This window comes from Gopherus evgoodei, chromosome 12, assembly GCF_007399415.2.
Source record: "Gopherus evgoodei ecotype Sinaloan lineage chromosome 12, rGopEvg1_v1.p, whole genome shotgun sequence".
Lineage (NCBI taxonomy): Eukaryota > Metazoa > Chordata > Testudines > Testudinidae > Gopherus > Gopherus evgoodei.
In genome coordinates this window covers 6,899,615-6,919,307 of record NC_044333.1, presented here as the reverse complement: position 1 = coordinate 6,919,307, position 19,693 = coordinate 6,899,615, and the positions used below count along the sequence as shown (strand labels likewise).

General features: G+C 50.0%; 1 protein-coding gene across 2 annotated transcripts; it reads left to right on the top strand.

The window, feature by feature from the left end:
* The first annotated feature begins 583 nt into the window (after positions 1-583).
* On the top strand, positions 584-18,561 carry TEPP (testis, prostate and placenta expressed). 2 transcript variants are annotated; one of them, XR_004002858.1, is made up of 9 exons: positions 584-808; positions 2,481-2,712; positions 6,383-6,444; positions 12,004-12,178; positions 13,515-13,576; positions 15,501-15,565; positions 15,655-15,687; positions 16,309-16,454; positions 18,385-18,561. XR_004002858.1 is itself a non-coding variant. In XM_030582200.1 (8 exons), exons 2-8 carry the CDS (start codon positions 2,490-2,492, stop codon positions 18,413-18,415), a joined length of 651 nt encoding a protein of 216 aa, XP_030438060.1. In that variant the 5' UTR covers positions 586-808; positions 2,481-2,489; the 3' UTR covers positions 18,416-18,561. The 2 variants fall into 2 exon arrangements, 1 of the variants encoding a protein (XP_030438060.1); XM_030582200.1 differs by lacking the exon at positions 16,309-16,454 and having other exon boundaries at positions 586-808.
* Positions 18,562-19,693: the final 1,132 nt, after the last annotated feature.

Sequence of the window (19,693 nt, the reverse complement as noted above, 5' to 3'; positions counted from 1 at the left end):
GGTGAATTGAAAAATTCTATTTCTTTTGTTTTTCATTATTACAGCACAAATCTTTGTAATAAAAAAATAATATAAAGTGAGCACTGTACATTTTGTATTCTGTGTTGTAATAGAAATCAATATTTTTGAAAATGTAGAAAAAATCCAAAAATATTTAATACATTTCAATTGGGATTCTATTGTTTAACAGTGCAATTAATTGCAATTAATTTTTTTGAGTTAATCGCATGAGTTAACTGCAATTAATTGACACCCCTAGTGTTTTCCTATCCCAGGAGTGAAACATCAGGCGCAGTGTCCTCAGTTCTCTAAGCTGCATAATTCCATATTAGTTTCCCCCACTGAACATGGGTTATTGCACCTGGCACCACTATGGGTGGATCTGTGGGGTCCTATGTGACCTCTGTGCTTGGGGATAGCTTTGGTTGTGGGGCAATGCAGTTTCCCACGTCCGCGCTCTCCACTAGGGATGCTTTCCAGTAGGTTGCAGCCACCCAGCCCTGTGACTTTTCTCTCTCTGCAAACAAACCAGCTCTTTATCAGGAAGCTGCAGCAGCTGGCTGGAGGCCTGTGGGGCTTGGAACTTTCCTTTCAGCCAGGCTGAATGGGGGTCACCAGTTACCAGGTAACTACAGGGACACGGCTCTGGTTACTTAGCAACCCTGCCTTCATCACCTAACAACTACTTTTGATATTGGCTGCCTGTTGCCATGGAGAATAAGGGATCAGTAAACAGAATGACTGGAGTCCACCTCAGGCCTGATACAATGCAAAGAAAGCTGAGAAAATAGGTATCGCTTCGGTTTAGGTATTTATAATTATTTACTATTTATACTGTGGCAATCCCTGAAAATGTGCTAGGCTCTGTACAGACATTTATAATCGATCCTAAAGCCCGGGTGTTGCTTTTCCTTTGCACTGTCATTGTTGTGTCTTTCGGCCAACCCTGCTCACAGGTGAAGAATCTAAGGAGTCCAGCAAAACTTTGCACGTCCTGGGGCTAACGTCTCTCTCTTTAGATCTTCAGGGAGCTTTTCTCCTAGGAGTCAAATGTTCATCACACAGCTGCTGTGGCAGTGCAGTGAACTTCCTACCAAGTGTTCCCTGGATGCAGCAAGATGCAAATTTCAGAGCTTCCCTCCTCCAAGTTCAGAGGGGTTAGAAGCCAGGATTTGAGTTCAGCCCTTTTTGGAGCTAGGGGTCCGCTGGGAGGTGGTTCAGAAGTGGATATGAACTTTCCCAAAGTTTGGGGGTGATCCAAACCAGAGTGTTGATTCCTGTGGACCTCTGGTATGTGGGTGATTGAGTCGTTTGATAGTGAGATCAGCTCACAAGAGAGACTATGAATCCTGAACCAAAATAGTACATTTAATGATTTAATTGTGTCCATTTTTTCTAGGCCATTTTCACTATTGATTTTACTGATTTCAGAGTAAGAGGTTTTCCATTGACTTTAACCAAGTTCTTCCCCAGCTTTACTGATTAAAACAGGCTCCCAAGCTGCCATTGTTCTGTCTCTTCTCCCGCTCCTGCTTCAGAAACTCAGGGACGTGATCTACATTCCCCTCTTGCTTCATTTGCAGTCACCTACCCTCAGCAGATCCCGAGCACACTGTTATTTCTAAAGTGCTGTAAGGGCCATGACTCTTTACTGTTGACCGGGTCAGGTGCCATACGAGACTGAAATCTCTGCCCTACAGCGTTTACCCGATTCCACCGCCTTTGCAGTGAGCATCTTTCAGTTGACTTCAATGAGAGTTGGATCAGGCCGTGAAAAGCCCCAGGTGGATCCAGTACAGACCAATGCAAACAGAACAAAGCCAGGCTGGCTCCTGGACAGTGCAGCTGGGGCTATGGGCTCACATGAGCTAGGAAGCTGATCCCAGCATCCAGGGCAGCATAAGCAGGCATGAAGTGAGGAGTGGGCATAGGGCACAGAGGAGGTAGTCAGGAGGGAAGCATGGGTGCAAGGCAGGTGTTAAGGTGTCTGTGGCTGAAGATTGGCATTGAAAAAGCATCTTAAAGTAGGAGACACTTCTGAGAATTTGATCCTGAGTGATAAGGCCACTGTTGTCCTGAGACTGCACGGACACCTATCTCTGTGCCTTCGCCAGGACTGCGCAGGGGTAGCTGAGCTCAGAGAGTGGAATGTTAATCACCTGCCTGGTATGCCTGCAGCAAGCCCAAGACCATGTGCATTTTGAAGGGATTTATTTAGAGGCTCATGGAACACCCAGCAAACATTCATCGGGCTGTCTCCATTTGACAGGAGTGTGTGTTGTTCCCTTTGCTGTGATATCGGCAACAAAACAGGGAAACAAACCATGCCTGATCTCTAGGGTATAAAGTGGACATCCTGTACACATGACGTTAGCAGGACACACGGTCTGTCGGTCAGGATGGATATAGAGCTGTTAGCAAATCAGTGCCATGTTTTTGCACTTGTCTCTTTCATTTTGTTCTCTCTTTGGCTTTGCTAGTTTACAGGAATGGCCCAAGTAATTGATTTGGTACCATGGCCTGAAGATGGACATCCTGTCTACACGGCCCCAGGTGTGCTACTGCCCCTGGACCCTAAGAAGGTCATGCTGGCTGGAGTAAAGGACAGGCTTTTCCACCCAGACCTGCCAACCTTACGGCAAATGGACATGGACTCAGCAGGGAACAAACTCCCAGATGAACACTCCAGGACAACCACTGTGTGCACCAAAGGTAATGATACCACTGGGCTTTGATATACTCTGTTGGGAGGCAATATGGGCCTGGAGAGAATGCACTGGATGGGGACTCCGGAGAATGGGTTTTATTGGTAGTTCTACCAATGAGTCGCTTCAGTTGGCCCATCTGTAAAATGGAGAAAATGATCCTCACTCCCTTTGTAAAGCACTTTGAGATTTGGGGCAGAGAAGCGCTATATAAAGTGCTAGGTATCGCTGTTGCCTGTGGCAGATAACACCACTATTTCTCAAGCTCTGACATTATCCTATAAAACAGCAGCCTGGTTTTCACAGGTGCTGAGTCCCTGCAACTCCTAGGGAAGTTAACGTGAGCTGCAGTTGCTCAGCACTCTAGAAAGTCAGGCCGCAAGGTCTCCGTCTACCTGCAGCCACTGGTAACCCAGAGCACTCTCGTAACCTAGGTCACATGGAAACTGTGGTGTGGAACTAAGGTGACCTTCTGTAATGTCGTGCAGTGTCTGTGCACCAGGCGAGTCCGGCATAACCAGAGGGACTCAGCAAAATACACAGCCTGCCCTTGACTGCTTTACTGATACTTGTATGAAGTGTGCTACTGGTGCACAGACAGACAATTCTACCACTCTGTATTCCAATTAAGATTAGACTGGTTTCAGTAATAAAGCCCTCCCATCCCAGGGTAACTCCTCACTTATATGCATGCACTTGCAACTTGGCATAGCCCAGGGGTTCTTCTGTAATCTTTGCCCTGGCTCTAGAGAAAGATGGTTTAGATAATCCTTAGTCCTGCCAGGAGGGCAGGGGACTGGACTAGATGACCTTTCGAGGTCCCTTCCACTTCTAAGATTCTATGGGCTCACCTGAGGTTTGCAGAGCTGGGCACCTTGTGGTCTCTAGGCTTATCCCTGAACCCACAGCCAGCAGCTTTTCAGTTCTTTTTGGAAGATGAGACCCTATGGCCGCTCCTCGGAGGCCAGGCCTGGATTCCTTCTTACAGGAACAGCTCCCCATTCACTATCTGCGGTTCAGATTAGCGACAAGAAAACCAGGTGTGTTTGTCCTAGAAAAATGGAGGGCGAAAAAAATCAAAGCAAGTAAAAGTTAAGCAGAATAAGACATGACTGTCTAGACGTCACAAAGTCTACCCAGCCAGGCCAAATCCCACAGTAAGTGTCTATTGATAAGTTCCTTTCAGCTCGGCAATGGCCTAGATTGCTCTTGCCAGCAGCAGGCTGGGTTCGGTTAGTTCCAATGCACGTCTCCCCTTAGCTAAGGTTTGTATCCTCTCTATTTAATAGATTCCAGCTCCTTTGTCAAAGGCCTGGTCTATACTGGGTGGACGGGGGGGTTGATGTAAGATACGCAACTTCAGCTACAGGAATAGCGTAGCTGAAGTCGACCTATCTTATTTCAACTTACCTCCCGTCCTCACGGCGCGGGATTGATGGCTGCGGCTCCCCCTGTCTACTCTCCTACCGCCGCTCGCTCTGCTGTAGTTCCAGAGTCGACGGGAGCGTGTTTGGGGATCGACATATCATGTCTAGACGAGACACAATAGTTTGATCCCCCATAGATCAATCGCTACCCATCGATCCGGCGGGTAGTCTGGACATACCTTTAGGGTGTCAAAATCCCTCCTTGCAATGTCAACCCTCCAACCCAGCCTCCCAATTAGCACTGAGACATCGTTCATTAAGTGAGAGCAATTCCTCCCCAGTTAGCAGCTTCGGGGTAGTTAGCATATCAGAGTTATTTTCATGCTCTCTAGGGGCTTGGGGAATACACAGTTAACAATAGTTTCAGAGTAGAACATAAGAACATAAGAACAGCTATACTGGGTCAGCCCAAAGGTCCATCCAGCCCAGTATCCTGTCTACCGACAGTGGCCAATGCCAGGTGCCCCAGAGGGAGTGAACCTAACAGGCAATGATCAAGTGATCTCTCTCCTGCCATCCATCTCCATCCTCTGATGGACAGAGGCTAGGGACACCATTCCTTACCCATCCTGGCTAATAGCCATTTATGGACTTAACCACCATGAATTACACCATGAAGTAGCAGCCATGTTAGTCTGTATCTGCAAAAAGAACAGGAGTACTTGTGGCACCTTAGAGACTAACAAATTTATTTGAGCATAAACTTTTGTGGGCTAAAACCCACTTCATCAGATGCATAGAATGGAACACACAGAAATGTCCTTCTAAAGGTGTGTTTTGGCTTCCTGGCAAGATAACTGTTCCCACTATGACTGTGAGCAAATGTTCCCCTTTGAAAAAGAACGGTTAGCATTTAAAATGTCACCGCCTGGTCGACAGTGCCTTTGTTTTCCTGCCTGAAGGACTGGGGTAGCGTATTTCCTTTACCTTGTCTATACACAGAAGTTGATTTGAATCAGCTGAACCGAAATCATTTTAAAAACTGATTTAGGGCTTGTCTATATGGGGAAATTTATCAGCATAATTATACAAAGCATTATAAAGGGGTTAAGCTAAACTGGAAAAAGACACCTTCTGGAATAAGGGTGTGGCTTGCTTCACTCAGATAATCAGCACCTGAGTTAGCCTAGTCTGGGTATGAACAGTCACACTACAAAGCCTTACTGCATCCTCACTGGGTCTGAACTCACCTGTGTGCGTCAAAGACTCCTCAGGGCACATCCTGGGGGTCTTTGTGGGGCAGAGCACTGAACTGCTCTGTGAGACTTTCCCAGTGAATTTGTGGAAGAACTTAGAACCATAGACTATCAGGGTTGGAAGGGACCTCAGGAGGTCATTTCATCCCATCCCCTGCTCATAGCAGGACCAATTCCCAACTAAATCATCCCAGCCAGACAACTTGTCTGTTTAACTGGGCACAGGAGGGGATTGTGGGAAGGCACTGGACAATGCTCAGCACTCGAGGGGTTTAGCCTGCATCCTCGCTGCACCCATCTACACTAACATACCCATTCTTGTTAGCATCGCTGGAGGAGCACCTGGGGTGGCAGGCTTCCGAGGCAGTCTAGCATACTGAGGGCCTCCACGGCCCCGTCTGTGCTGAAGTCTCAACACAGTTCCTGCTAAGCTGTTTTTTAACACTATTATTTATTTGTAGTATTTCAGAAGAGTCTAGAGGCCTCAACAAACATCAGGGCCCAGTTGTGCTAGGTTCTGTGCAAACACATAGTGAGATACACTCCCTGGTTCAAACAAAGACAGATGCAGTGTGGGAGGGGAAACTGAGGCAAGGATCGGTGATGTGACTTGCCCAAGATCACCCAACAGGTCAATGGCCAAGCCAGGCAGGAACCAAGGTCTCTTGACTTCTAGCCTGGTGTCATACTCACTAGACAACACTGCCCCAGAGTGGTTTTAATCAGCAGAGGTGGAGCCAAACTGTTTTAAAGCCATTTTCTAAAGCCCCATTCAGACTGTTCCATTGCAGGACCCCAGGGGTAGCCTTTGGGATCTAGGATCACTTCTAGTTTCCAAAAAATGTTGTAAAATAGTTTGGCCCTGTGCCTGCACTGGCTGGCCAGCTGTCTGGGGCAGTTCAAACACAGTTTTCAAACAGGCTCCAAAGCCCAGTGCTTTGTCTTGGATACACTCCTGGGCCATACTGGTGGGCTAGACCAAGCCTGCTCTCCACTCTTTGGAAGTGACCAAGAAGGCCATGCTTCTCATTTCTCTCCCTTCTGTTTCCTGCAGAGGATTTTGCCAATGCATCCTTCACTCTGGTGGGAGTCCCCAACAAGCGCCTCCCGTCCCTGGTGAGTCACTTCAGCCAAATGAAGCAGCATTATGAGGAACACTCACACATCTGTTGACTTTTGGTCTAAGTCCTGGCATTCGTATAACCCACTTGTGCCTTCCCCGCCCTGTAAACGCAAGCCTGAATATCATCCAGATCCACCTCTGTGTAAGCATTGAAGGACCTTCAAACATGAGCCAGCATCAGCTGTTTGCTCGGCCCTGTGCAAACAAATAAAGAGCTACAGTCCCTGTTCCAAGGCACGTACAATCCAGAACAGGTACAGGTACAGACAAACCAGCTCATGTCATACACTAGGATAATGTTCTGGAATTTGACAATCGGTTTCCACCACTGGTTCCCAGTTTGTCCTCCAACTGGGGATGAAAAGAACATGGCTGCTAGTAGACAGAGCCAAATCAGTTTCAATACCAGCTACAAAAACAAGGCAAACACCTCCTTTCAACCAGGGCAGAGCATCCCATCTGGCACGGGTGTCAAACCGATTGGTCCATTTGTTTTCAGCCTTGGTTGAAGGAAGATGCGGGGAGGGGACCTATGGCTGACATCTGTTGCCCTTGTCTATACTGGACTATTCAATTTTCCCACCATTGCTACCATCAACACAGTTCTAGCAGCAGGAGCCTGAGTGTAGACAGGGCACCTGCATCCTTTGGTATCTTAACCACCATGTTGGACAGAACCTGGGCAGGATTAGATGACAGGTAGTTAAAACACCGGCAGAGGCTACTGAAAAAGAAAAATAGTCCAACTCTAGGAGAATGGTTCAAAAAATATGGGAGGTGGTTATTATGGAAAAAAATAATGCATCAATTACATACTGTGCTGGGGTGTGCTCCTGTGACAGGATGTATAAACTCCTCACTGGACAGAAAGGGTTAAAGAGCAGTTCTGGGCTCGGGCGATCCCGCCCCTGTGCCCTTGCAGAGCATGCGCCAATTGGGGAGCCGGTTCAGTTGGGGTAGGGAGGAGTTGCTCTGAGAGTGCTGCAGGAGGCTGTAGCAGGATCGGGAGAAGGAATGGCAGTGAGCGGCAGTCCTTGCGGGCCGAAGCCGGGTAGGCAGCTCGTGAGATAGCACTTATGGGGACTAACAGCAGCATGCTGTAGGAAAGAGGGTGCTAGGAAGTGACCCAGGGAGGCTGACTTGACATGCCCCAGGGTGGAAGATGCTGGATGGGCTTTACAGGGCCCTGAGTTAGAACCCAGTAGAGGAGGAAGGCCTCGGTTCCCCTACCCCTCCTACTGCAGCCACTGGGCGCTGGACCATGGACCCGGACCTGTTCTCAGCTCCCCACACTGGCCCTGAAAGAGTTGTATTAGGCCAGGTGGGTCCAATCAGCCAATTACGCTGCAAAACAAGGAGATTTAGGCTGTATGGAGAGTGCTAATTAGAGGGAAGCTCACCTATGAGGGGACAGGCAAGGCTTCTATAAAGCCAGGAGTCTGGTAACAGTGAAGGCTGCAGAGAGGCCTGAAGTTTGTCTCCATGAGGTAGGAAGGAGGAACAGGAACACCTGAGAAAGAGGCTACCTAGCAGCCTTAAGACAGGGGGTCTGACTAGGAAGACTTCACTGGAGAATGAAAAGCTCGGGGAAGCATGGTAGGACATAGTCCAGGGAAAAAAGCGCTAAAGAAGACGTAGCCATAACCCTTAACTGCTTGCTGTAGGGCTCTGGGCTGGAACCCAGAGTAGAGGGTGGGCCTAGGTCCCCCTACCTCCACTGCAGAGTGCTAGGGGCAGTGAATAGGAAGACTGCTGGAGTGACACAGGACAGCGAGTGTGAGGCCTTCCTGATGCTGCTTATGGAGAGAGACTTTGAAAGACCCGCCCTGGAAGGGGGATCACAGTGGGACCTGGCAGGAGAGGTGAGCCATGAAGCCACATTGCAACTCTGTGAGCAAAAGAAGAGCTGCCAAAGTGGAGGAAGAGAAAGGAGGTGCTGAACCAGATGCAACTAATCCTTAGAATTGCCAGAAGGAGGCACCACCCAGCAGTGAGCAAAGTGCCCTGTGAGACATACCCAGCAAAACAGAAGATAAATAGATACTGATATTTTGTTACCATTTATTCAATACTCAGAGTACACTCACTTGCCCAAAAAACAGCACATCTGTCCAATTTTTTTGAATATTAACATTTGACAGACATGCCTAGTCTGTTAAATGTGTGTAATCAGAGATTTCAGTCAATAAAAATCACACACAAAACCCCCACAAACAGCAGATGTTCCCCACTAGGATGCCCAAGTGGCTTGCACCACAGAAGGCTGAACTGCTGGTGGGAGAAGTGGGAATTTTTAAGGGGAAAAAATATCTAAGCCCTAATTCTCATTTGTACTAAGGCCACTTTCAGCTCTCTAATGTCTTAAAGGGTTTTTCTGCTTGTTTAAGAACCCTTTGCACCATCTTAGCATAAATGAGACTCAGGGCTGTAATGTAGACACATTCTTGGACAACTGGTGGTGAATATCCCCTTGTGATAAGGACATCAGCTGCCATGTGGGGCAGGACTCATTGCTGAAAGGCTTTGGGGAAGAACTGTGTTGATAAGAAGGGATTTAAGGGAGGAGAGGGGAAGAAGGAACAGTGGGATTGGGAGTGGCAGGAGAAGAAAAGGTGTAATTGAAATTGTAAATACAATTGTTTCTTTATGATAGATTTGGCCCAGATTTCTCGGGGCTGTGGGTCTTGTTCTCTCTTCGGGCACTGGGGGGCAGCTTCAGCTCAGTTTTGCTTCATGGCTCTCTCTGCCAAGGCTTAGCTTTCTCAGAAGCTAGTTACGTGTGAAGAGCAAACAGAGAGAAAGAGGGACTCATTTCTAATCTCACCCTATGCCATACTTCCCATCAGAGCTGGATTCATCCGGCTTTTACTCCAAGTTCTGTTAAGCTTCAGTCTTTCCTGTTTCAGAACAGGAGCGAGTCGTTTGCAGTTACTTTTCAGCTCACACTCTGACTAGTGAAATTGGTGGCCTCTGCGTTTTTTATTACCATGTGCCATATCTGTGGGGCCTAGAGATTAAGGCAGCAGGGCGGTTTCTACGGGTAGTGTTATCTGAGGATTTTAGAAGCCAAAGTAAGCTCAGAGAGCAGCCAGTCATAAAAAACATTAGAGAGGTAAGCAGTGGTGGTTTTGCAGTGGAAGGAGGTAAGGATCCTGGATGCCACCATAAAAAGCTGGTTGCCACTCATTTCAGCTGCTCAAACCCCAGATGAACCCCAGAAATGGGATCATTTTCAGGGCTGGTAATATGATGCCAATGCCGCAGCTGACAGTCCTTGGCAGAAAGGGGCTTCTCATTGCGTATTTATTGGCCTATTCAAAGACACTATGTTGTGTACTTTTAGTAACCAATGCAAATACGAACATTTTCTCTGTGTAAAGGCCGTGTGTGATGGAGTGGACTGAGCACAGGAGCCAGGAACCTCCGATGTCTAATCCTGGCTTTGACGCTGACTGGCTTTGATCATTCACGTTACTGCTCCTCAGTTGTTCCTATTTGTAAAATGGGGATTGTCAAGGTATCTTTCCCACTTTGAACTTTAGAGTCCAGAAAGTGGGGACCTGCGTGTACCCTTTAAGCTTAATTCCTAGCTTAGATCTGATAGCGCTGCCACCAACCAGAAATTCCAGTGCCTGGTACACTCTCTGTCCCCCAAAACCTTCCCTGGGGGACCCAAGACCCAAACCCCTTGAGTCTTAAAACAAGGGAAAATAAACCATTCCCCCTCCCTTCCCCTTCCCAGACTTTCCCCTCCCTGAGAGATACACTGATCCAAACTCCTTGGATCTTAAAACAGAGAGAAATTAACTTTCCCCCCACCTCCTTTCCCCCCACCAATCCCCTGGTGAGTTCAGACCCAATCCCCTTGGGTCTTAAACAAGAAAAAAAAATCAATCAGGTTCTTAAAAAAGAAAGCTTTTAATTAAAGAAAGAAAAAGTAAAAATTATCTCTGTAAAACCAGGATGGAAAATGTTTACAGGGTCTTCAGCTTATATAGACTAGAGGGACTCCCTCCCCCCTAGCCTAAGATACAAGATACAGCAAACAGAGGTAAAAATTCTTCCAGCAAAATACACATTCACAAGTGAAGAAAACAAACATAAGCCTAATCCACCTTTTCTAGCTAGTACTTACTATTTTGAACATGAGACTATTTCAGAAAGATTGGAGAAACCAGGTTGCACATCTGACCCCTCTTAGTCCCAAGAGCAAATGAAGAACAAAACAAACAGCACAAACAAAGACTTCCCTCTACCAAGATTTGAAAGTATCTTGTCCCCCGATTGGTCCTTTGGTCAGGTGTCAGCCAGGTTCACTGAGCTTCTTAACCCTTTGCAGGTAAAAGAGACGTTAGCCCTTACCTGGCTGTTTATGACAGGGATAATACTTGCCCTGTCTCAGAGTTACTATGGAGGTCGATGTTACTTGACAGTTCTGTAGCACTTTCTATTGCAGGCTCTCAAAGTGCACTGCAGGCACCGATGAGCTGATCTGCGTAAACCCTACAAGGCAGGTATCTATTAGCAGCTCCATAGCAGTCCCCCAGATGGTGGGACTGAAGCCCAGCGAGGTTAATGAGACATGGCTGTAGGTTCAGCAGGGAGCACTAGCAGATCTGCTGGCTCCCTGTACTCTCCCTTGGCCCAGATCCTCAGAGATGTTTAGCTGCCCAACTCCCACTGAAATCCTTTAAGGATCTGGGCCCTTAAGTGCAAGATTGTTCTTCCCCCATTAATCAGTTAAGGTTGACGAGGCTTTGCCAAGTCTATAGCATTACACATATTTGCTGCATAAAAATAAGCCAGCTAGCCGAGACTTTGGAGTCAGGCCCGTGCCAGATGGATGTGGATCAGTCTGACTATAGGCGCTGACTTCTGCTCCTGCTGGTGGGTGCTTGACCCCCCTCTGCCCCTGACCCCACCTCCACTCCACCCCTTCCCCCAAGTCCCCACCTCTGCCCTGCCTCTTCCCACCCATGCTCCGCCTCCACCCCACACCCACTCCACCCCTTCCCCCAAGTCCCCACCCTGCCCTGCCTCTTCCCACCCCTGCTCCGCCTCCAACCCACCCCCATTCCACCCCCTTCCCCCAAATCCCCACCCCGCCTCTTCCCCCCTGAGCATTCTGTGACCCCGCTCCTCCCCCTCCCTTCCTCCCTCCGAGAGCACTGCCAAACAGCTGTTTGGCAGCGGGCAGAAGTGCTGGGAGGGAGGAGGAGGAGCAGGAACGTGGTGCACTCAAGGGAGGAGGCGGGAAAGGCAGGGGAGAGTTTGGTTGCCAGGGGGTGTGGAGCACCCGCTAATTTTTCCCCATGGGTGCTCCAGCCCCTGAGCACCTACACAATCAGCGCCTATGAGTCTGACTGTAAAAGGATACCAGACAGCGCTGGATTTTCTACTTGCTGGCTGCAGATTAGGGGGAGGGGACTAACCTCTACTGTTGTATTGGCCTGCAGGTCAACAGCGTGGATGGGATGCAAAGGGTTCAAAATGGTTGCTGAGCACCCAGCTGGGAGTCTGGAGTAACCTCTCTCTTGTGCTTTGCTACTCAGGGGATGACCGAGCTGGGCCAGTCGCTCACTGCAAGGTACCGAGCAGGGAAGATGGCTCCTCTCACTCCCAGCACTAACCACGAGGAATGGCCAAGCTACACACGGGCTATGGATGACTGGTCACGATTCATTTCCTCTGCTGGAGAATTCAAGCTACCCAGCGTGAATAAGAAAGGTACAGCCAGGCACATGGTAGGGGCAACGCCTCCCTTTGAAGGAAGGGAAAAGCCAGCGTCATTTCATCTCTTAGATAGGCAGCTCTGCGGCCTCCCTGCCTGCCTGCCTGGGAGACCAATTCAGCTGCTGCCTAGTCCTCTTGAGGTCCCTGTTGGGGTTTAAATGACTGGCGGCTCTTTCAATGAGCAAGGTGAAGCCAGACCAACACTTCACTGATAAAATTACAGCCGTGATATTGACCATCACGACACCATGGGAGCTCTGAGGTATTGTATGTGCCACTGCCGTCTGGCTCTGCCAGGGGGTTGTAAGGGTGGCATTTCCACATGTGCACATGTTGCATCAGAGCCAACCCATATGCACAGTAAACTGTCCTCTCTTTTTGGAATAGCCATGCTGTCAGATCAGGGCTACAGAGCCAGCTGGAAATATAGATGAGCTGGATGCAAAAATCCATTCCCCCACCTGTATTTTCCTGAATGACTTGCTAATACCCAGAGCCCTGTAGAGAATGTGATTGTGCAGAGTTTTATTTTTAATTGCCACATCTGTGGTATTCAAGATTCTTACCTTTCATAGTAAAAATATTAAATCTCTAATCCTGGTGGCGGCAAAGAAAGCTTTCTGGGCGTGGAATGAATGTAACCAGTGCAGTGACTCAGCTTCTTCAGAAAGGTGCAAAAGCTCCCATTTGTCTCCATGGCCTGTTAGCTCAGGAACTGAGTGATGACAAGTCAACACCAGTTTGCTGATCACTTTCGCAGAACGTGCTTCCTCCAAACCACCCCCAGATGTAGTACAGAAATTGGCAGCAAACTGGACAGGGCAGATTTGAAGGCAGTATAAAATAAAATGAAATTAATATGTGAATATATTAGACAAGGGTACCCAGATGCTCTGGAGATGGGCACCACAGCAGTACCGGGCTGGCTGGGGCAGTGAAGGGGAAAGGACAGGAGGGGCCATTGCTTTACTATTTCATTTTACACAGACACTAGCAAGTAGCTCTCTTGGCAGCACAAAGACCCTCAGTTCGGACATACTGACTGGAGCTCCCTCCCTCCTCCCTCAGCACACACAGGGGGGCAGAAATATGTTAGGCTCTTGCTGCCAACCTTGGAGGACAGGCGTCTAGAGCGCAGGTGGGATATTCACAATGAGGAAGTCACTCTTTTCGCATTCCCATTGGTTGCCATGCTGTGTTCTCCCAGGATGCTGTGCTGCCTGGGTATTGTGTAGGGCTATCGATTAAAGCCATAATTAAAATATTAGCATGTGAGAGGGCTGGGGTCACTAGTGATAATACCATGTGCACCGTTCTCTCTCCCCCCCAGTGCTCGGGTTCAGCTGTTATGCTGTTAGGCACTTAAAGCCAGATGTGTCTCAGATGTGGAGGGTAAGTTCTCCTTGCTACTGAATCGTGATGCAGCTGCTGCCTGCTGAGAGCCCTGAGGGATCACACGGTGCCTGGGGGAAAGTGGGATTTATGTTTAACCTCCTCAAGACAGGCATTTTGCATCAGCCCATGGGATATCAGCCACAACTGCCCCGTCCTTTCCGTACCGCTCACTCAGCTGGAGGTCCCAGCTAGAGGGGAGGGGGATTCTAGGAGTTGCCGGTACGGAGAAATTGAGACCCACTGGGTTAGTGGAACACTGCCATGGGCAGGAGGTCAGACCAGATGATCACACTGGTCCCTGCTGGCCTTAAAGTCTGAGTCTAATTCACTTCCAGAGCTGGTGGGCTGATGCTGGGGAAGGCTCTTAGTGTAGCTTCATAAACAGGGGAGGAGGAAAGGGCCTTTCCTTCATAGCCTTCCAGACTCCTAGCCCCCTCACATAGGGCTCTCAGATTTCTCTTTTACCAGCTAGGACTCGAGTTCATAGCCCACGCTGGATTTTACCACTGCAGGGAATTCCACTTCACCATCCCCCAACCCACAGGCTGCCCTGGGATCCACTACTCCAGCCCCCCCAGCCTGACTCTCCCCACGGGCACAGTTACAGATACGCTCATGCCCCAGTGTGTGTGCACCGGGGGGCTGCATGGATACAAGTCAGGCCCCTTGGGCGATTTGGGTCCAGAGCTGTAGGGAAAAGCTGTCTGGCAGTTAGCATGGGGAAGGGGAGGTCAGGAGAAGGAAAGGAGCAGGCAGCTGCCAACTGGCAGGAGTATCTTTATAGTACCAACACCGGCTCATCACTAGCAGAAGCAGTAACAGCCCTGGGCTGCCTAACTCACAGGAATTGAACAGGAAGCAGCTCAGAAGTTCTACGTTTCCTTCACAGTAATAAACCCCCACCACTCCCAGACTGGACCTTCTAGCCTGAAAGCTTCTAGCCTGCTCTACTGCACATTCCCTCGCCACTAAAATGCAGCCACCGCTGGGGTGGAACACGGCAACCCTTCTGCACCTGCCAAAAGGTTTTTTGCTCTTGTTTCAAGATGGGAAGGTCTAACAAGACGTTAGATTTTACATCTCGTTTGAGCAACTGTGACCCTGGGCACCAGAGGCAGACAGACCTTGCAGTCCCTTCTAACCCTATGATTCTGTGATTGGCTCAGGCCTGCCTGGGACAAGAGCGCCACCTATTGAAACATATGCACCACTGTCGACATCAGCAGGATTTGCCATGATTATATCCCATCCAAGGTGTGACCTGTTCTAGCACTTCTTAGTTCCAGGTCTCACCGTGTTTTGGAAGGAGATCTTCCCCAGTCACAGAAAAGGTTTCTAGGTATCTTTATTCTTGGGAAATACAGTTTCAATTCCTTCTCTTGAGACTAATGCAACCTGCCAATATAAATCAGATGTGACTCGACTGAAATCAACAGAATGACATGGGGGTAAAACAGGTGGGAGAGGAGAATCAGGCTAGGGGACTAGATTCTACATTGGGCACCCAGCAAGTCATCCAGGGGCTGCTATGGAAACCAACAGGAAACTGGACATCCACATGTAGTGGGCAGGAGAGGCTGGACTCTAGTGCAGTGGTGCCCAAACCTTTCCTCTTACCCCCCACCCCCTTACCAGTAATGGAACACGTCTGTGCCACCCCGGGCCAGGAGTGGAGTCACGGTCAGAGGCCAAGCCCAGAGCAGAGTGATGCACCCGCCCCCTCTCCCGTGGGGGCTGGCCTAGGCCCCACCCTGCTCCTCAGATGTTCCTCTATGCCCCCGTAGGGGGGCACGCCCCACAGTTTGGGGACCACTGCTGTGGTGGCTGGACAGGTGGCAGCAAAGGGGTGCAGATGGGGGGGTGCTACTTGGCTAGAGTGGCCATCTCTGACTACCCTCCCTGCTCTGCACTGTCCCTCCAGTACTGCCTCAATCAGAACCCCAGCCTGGACAGATATGGACAGAAGCCCCTCCCTTACAACAGCACGTGAGTAGCCCCAGGCTCCCCAACCTAGACCACCCTTGTAACCCCTCTGTGCCCTTCTGTGACTCACCCCATTTTCTGATCCTTTGCAGCAATATCTTCAGGAGCTTTGGGTCAGCTTACAGGTAAACTGCAGAGACGCTTCTGAATTAAGCAAGTGGGCCAAGGCCAGTAGTAAAGGGGGGAAGATTCGGGGGGACACAAGGGTGGGGAGTGCATGGAGGGAGGTAATGTGCTATCTCACCCTAGGGAAGTTGGCTGTAGGGAAGGAGGAGAGTAATTTGCCTACAGCTCCTTATCAGCCTCCCTCTGCCAGATTTCCCTGAGGGCCAAGATGGTAAACTCCATACTCGCCCTGGGGGACTACGCAGCTGAAGAACTGCTTGCCCATGGAAGGAAGAGGTTCAGAGTCTGGCTCAGAAGCCAGCACCATCACCGGCCTCAGCTGGGGAGGAGACAAATGCCCCATGCACCCCAGTTCTGATTTGCAAGTGCTAATAGGATTCTGCATGCGCACACACAATCAGGGGACCAGCTCTCCTACTTTGGCTTGCTGAGGGATGGGATAGTCCTAACCCAACCGGCCTTTGGCCTAGCCTAAATTTGGACAACACAATGCTACTGTGCAACTCTGCCATCACACTGGACTGCTGGCAAAAAACCTGTCCCCATCATGAGTCTGTGCAGAAAGCTAGCACACACAGGGAAAGCAGTTAGTGAATCATGCATCCCCCATTGCCTTGCAGGTTAACATCTTTGAGCCTGTAAGAAGCACACATGCATACCATGGCTGTAAAGACTTTACAAACAGCATTGTGGCTACTGAAGCAGAGTATATTAATACCACACTGTGGCCGAGAAGTTTAAAGCACAACACTCACGGACTTTAAAAGTTGTGGTCCTTACACCAAGTGCAATTCCTCCTCCTTGGCAATCACTAGTATTCTGCTTTAATGTCCAGGATTGCTGTAACTCAGGGGGTTCTCAAACTTTTCTACTGGTGACCCCTTTCACACATAAGCCTCTGAGCGTGACCCCCCTTATCAATTAAACACACTTTTTAATGTATTTAACACCATTATAAATGCTGGAGGCAAATGGGGGTTTGGGATGGAGGCTGACAGCTTGCGACCCCCCCTCATGTAATAGCCTTGCCACCCCCCAAGGGGTCCCGAACCCCAGTTTGAGAACCCCCGCTGTAACTAGACCAGCATGTAGGTGTATGGAAGTGTAGCTTGTTGTGACTGCAGTCACAGGTTATATATGTTTGTTTGTTTTTCCATTTGCAGTCTCTTGCATTTCACTTCTCCTCCCCTGCATGCTATTAACCTAGCACGGGCTTTCCCGAGGGATTTTTTTGTAATTGAAATAAATCCATTTCAGGGCACATGCTTTGCAATAAATCAGATGCCCATTCCAGATAACGCCAGTTAGATGTATGTGCTCAACACTGATCCCCTGCCAACATGAAGTAATTTGCATGTGTATAGACGGAGCATCTACTTCTGTGTGCATGCAAGCCATTCGCATCAACATAGAGATTTCTACAAGCTCCTGCTAGATGAGAGAGAGGGGGCCTGGTAGCCTAGGACAAGACAACAGTTGCCTGACTAGTTGGATCCAATATTAAAGGCAGGGGCATGTTTACTCTGCACTTTCGAGGAAGCGAATAGCTGTGCCATAAGCTGGATCCCTAAGAAGAATAGGGAGGAGAGGTGAGGTAGAAGGGACAGAGAAGAGACATGGGCAGAGCCACCCAGAGGGTGCGGCAAGTGGGGCAATTTGCTCCAGGCCCTGCAGGGGTCCCGCAAACCCTGGCCCAGCAGCGGTCCGGGTCTTCGGCAGCATTTCGGCCGCAGGGGAGCCATCAGTCAGAGGTGAAAGTAAGCCAGTACAGGCCGGTACGGTGTATCGGCAAGAGCCAGTACGCCGTGCCAGACCGCACCAGCTTCCACGGCGGGGATTTAAAGGGCTCTGGGAGCCCAGAGCCCTTTAAATCCCGCCTGCAGCTCCAGCAGCTCGGCTGGGCTGGGGCCAGGATTTAAAGGGCTCAGAGCTCCCACGGCTGTGGAGAGCCAAGAGCCTTTTAAATCCCGCCCACGGCTCTGGCAGCCGGAGCTGCAGTGGGGACTTAAAGGGCCCGGAGCTCTGCACCGGCCCAAGCCCTGGGCCCTTTAATTTGCCCCTGAGCCCCAGGGGCTCCCAGCCACCTCTGCAGCTGGGAGCCCTGGATTGATTTAAAGGCTCTGGGGCTCCCAGCCACAGCCAGTGCCCCAGGGCCTTTAAATCTTGAGATGCACCGCCTCTTCCGGTTGAGGTCATGCCTCTTCCAGATGAGGCCATGCACCCCTCAGGACTCCGGCAGTACGGGTAAGTCCTGTAAGTTACTTTCACCCCTGCCTTCAGTCGCTCCAGGTCTTCGGTGGCATTTTGGTGGCGGGAGGCCCCTCAGTGCCGCCGAAGACACAGAGCAACTGAAGGGTCCCCCCGCCGCCAAAATGCCACTAAAGACCTGGACCACTGGATAAGTACAAGTGCCGCAGCTCCCCCGCTTTGCTCCAGGCCCCCTGAATCCTCTGAGTGGCCCTGGACAGGGAGGGGCCCTGGAGTGGCTAGAGAATGGGTGGGACGCGGGGAAGGAGAGAGGGAGAGGAGGATTCTCTTAGGAACAGACAAGGGGAAAAGGAAGTGCTCCATGGGAGGAAGAAGGGCTAAGGCCTAGTAACAGGGCTTAGAGTGAAGGGGGGGGGAAATCACCCAGTGAAGTCAGTTGAAGCCATTTGTTGTGCTTCATCAAATGCTGTGTCTGTTTTCCTTCCCAGCCGCTCTCACTACCTCCAGCCCTGGCGCTAGCCGGCAGGAAACAGGAACGGGTGTGGAGCCAGAGGTGAACCTACTTGGCCTCTGACAGTCAGCTCCAGTGGCCGAGGTTCACAGGATCCCAAGGCAGCCCTGGGGAAGGGCAGGAGATACACATTGGTTGCACTTGCTAGCAAATAAAAACCACTCTTAAAATGTCTAAATATAACGAAGAGAGGATGAGGGAGGGGCTTCCCAAGGGTTTTCAGACCTTTCTCCCCCCACCCTGCCATTCAGCCTGAGCGGTGAGGAAGCCAGGAAGGGAAAGTTGGTGTGAGCTGGAAAGAAAGATGTTTGCTGGATGTTTTGAGGGATGCACCAGTCAGTTATATGCAGAAGCACTAAAAGGCCCCAGTCAAGGATCAAGGCAGCACTGCACTAGGTGTTGCACATATATCAAAGAAACAGACTTCTCCTTCCCTGTCGTGCACATGTAGCTCAAAGAGAGAATGCTGGACACTGAGGCAACCCTTACCTTGTGTCCTGGCTGTTGGAGATGTTCATAGTGTCCCTGTTCCTTCTTTCTCCCCACCCATCTAACCTGCTGGCATTTACTTCCTCTCATTCACTGGGATAAGGCTCATCTTTCCCGCACCCAGCCCCACCTCCAGAGCACTCCGTGACTCCCAGGGCCAGGGCTCTCTCCCTCCCAGCAAATGCCCTGTCTGCCCGGAGTGCCAGAGCTTCCCAGCCCAGCTCTCTGTGCCTGTGTGCTAGCTTCACTCCTAGCGCAGGATAGGCAGAGCAGACTGAGTAACGGTTGGAAGGTGCCTTTAAAATGGGCACAGGCCTAGACAGGACCCATGGAGCTCTTTAAATTTGGGTGAGTCAGTCTCTCTGTGCCTCCCTTCCCACCTGTGAACTAGGGATGGATAGTCACACTGCCCTGCCCCTCGGGACTGTCCTGGGGATAAAGACATGAATTGTGCAGTGCTCAGATGCTCGTGATGGGAGCGACACACATACCCTAGGCAGGCAGACAAACTGGGTGTAACAAAGCAAGTTACTGGAGAGCCAGGAGAAGCAGCACTGGAATGGGACCCCACTGAGTGGACACAGTCTTCTGGTGCCCAGGCCAGAAATGCATGGACCTGTTATCAGATGGAGAGAAAAGGGCCATTGCATTAAGCTTTACACTGACCCCTTGCTTAAGTGACATTCCTGGCCTGTAATGCTACCAGGAGACAGGTGCTAAGGGAAGGCATGGAGCTGCATTATGCCCGCAAGAAATAGCTACAGTATGTTTGATACTGAACCATGGGGCAAAAATAG

Bases quoted from the DNA above. Each gene is read 5' to 3' on its own strand.
- TEPP (XM_030582200.1), top strand. From the start codon at position 2,490: ATGGCCCAAGTAATTGATTTGGTACCATGGCCTGAAGATGGACATCCT. The intron at 6,445-12,003 runs GTGAGTCACTTC...TTTGCTACTCAG, and splicing joins ACAAGCGCCTCCCGTCCCTG to GGGATGACCGAGCTGGGCCA. The intron at 13,577-15,500 runs GTAAGTTCTCCT...CTGTCCCTCCAG, and splicing joins ATGTGTCTCAGATGTGGAGG to TACTGCCTCAATCAGAACCC.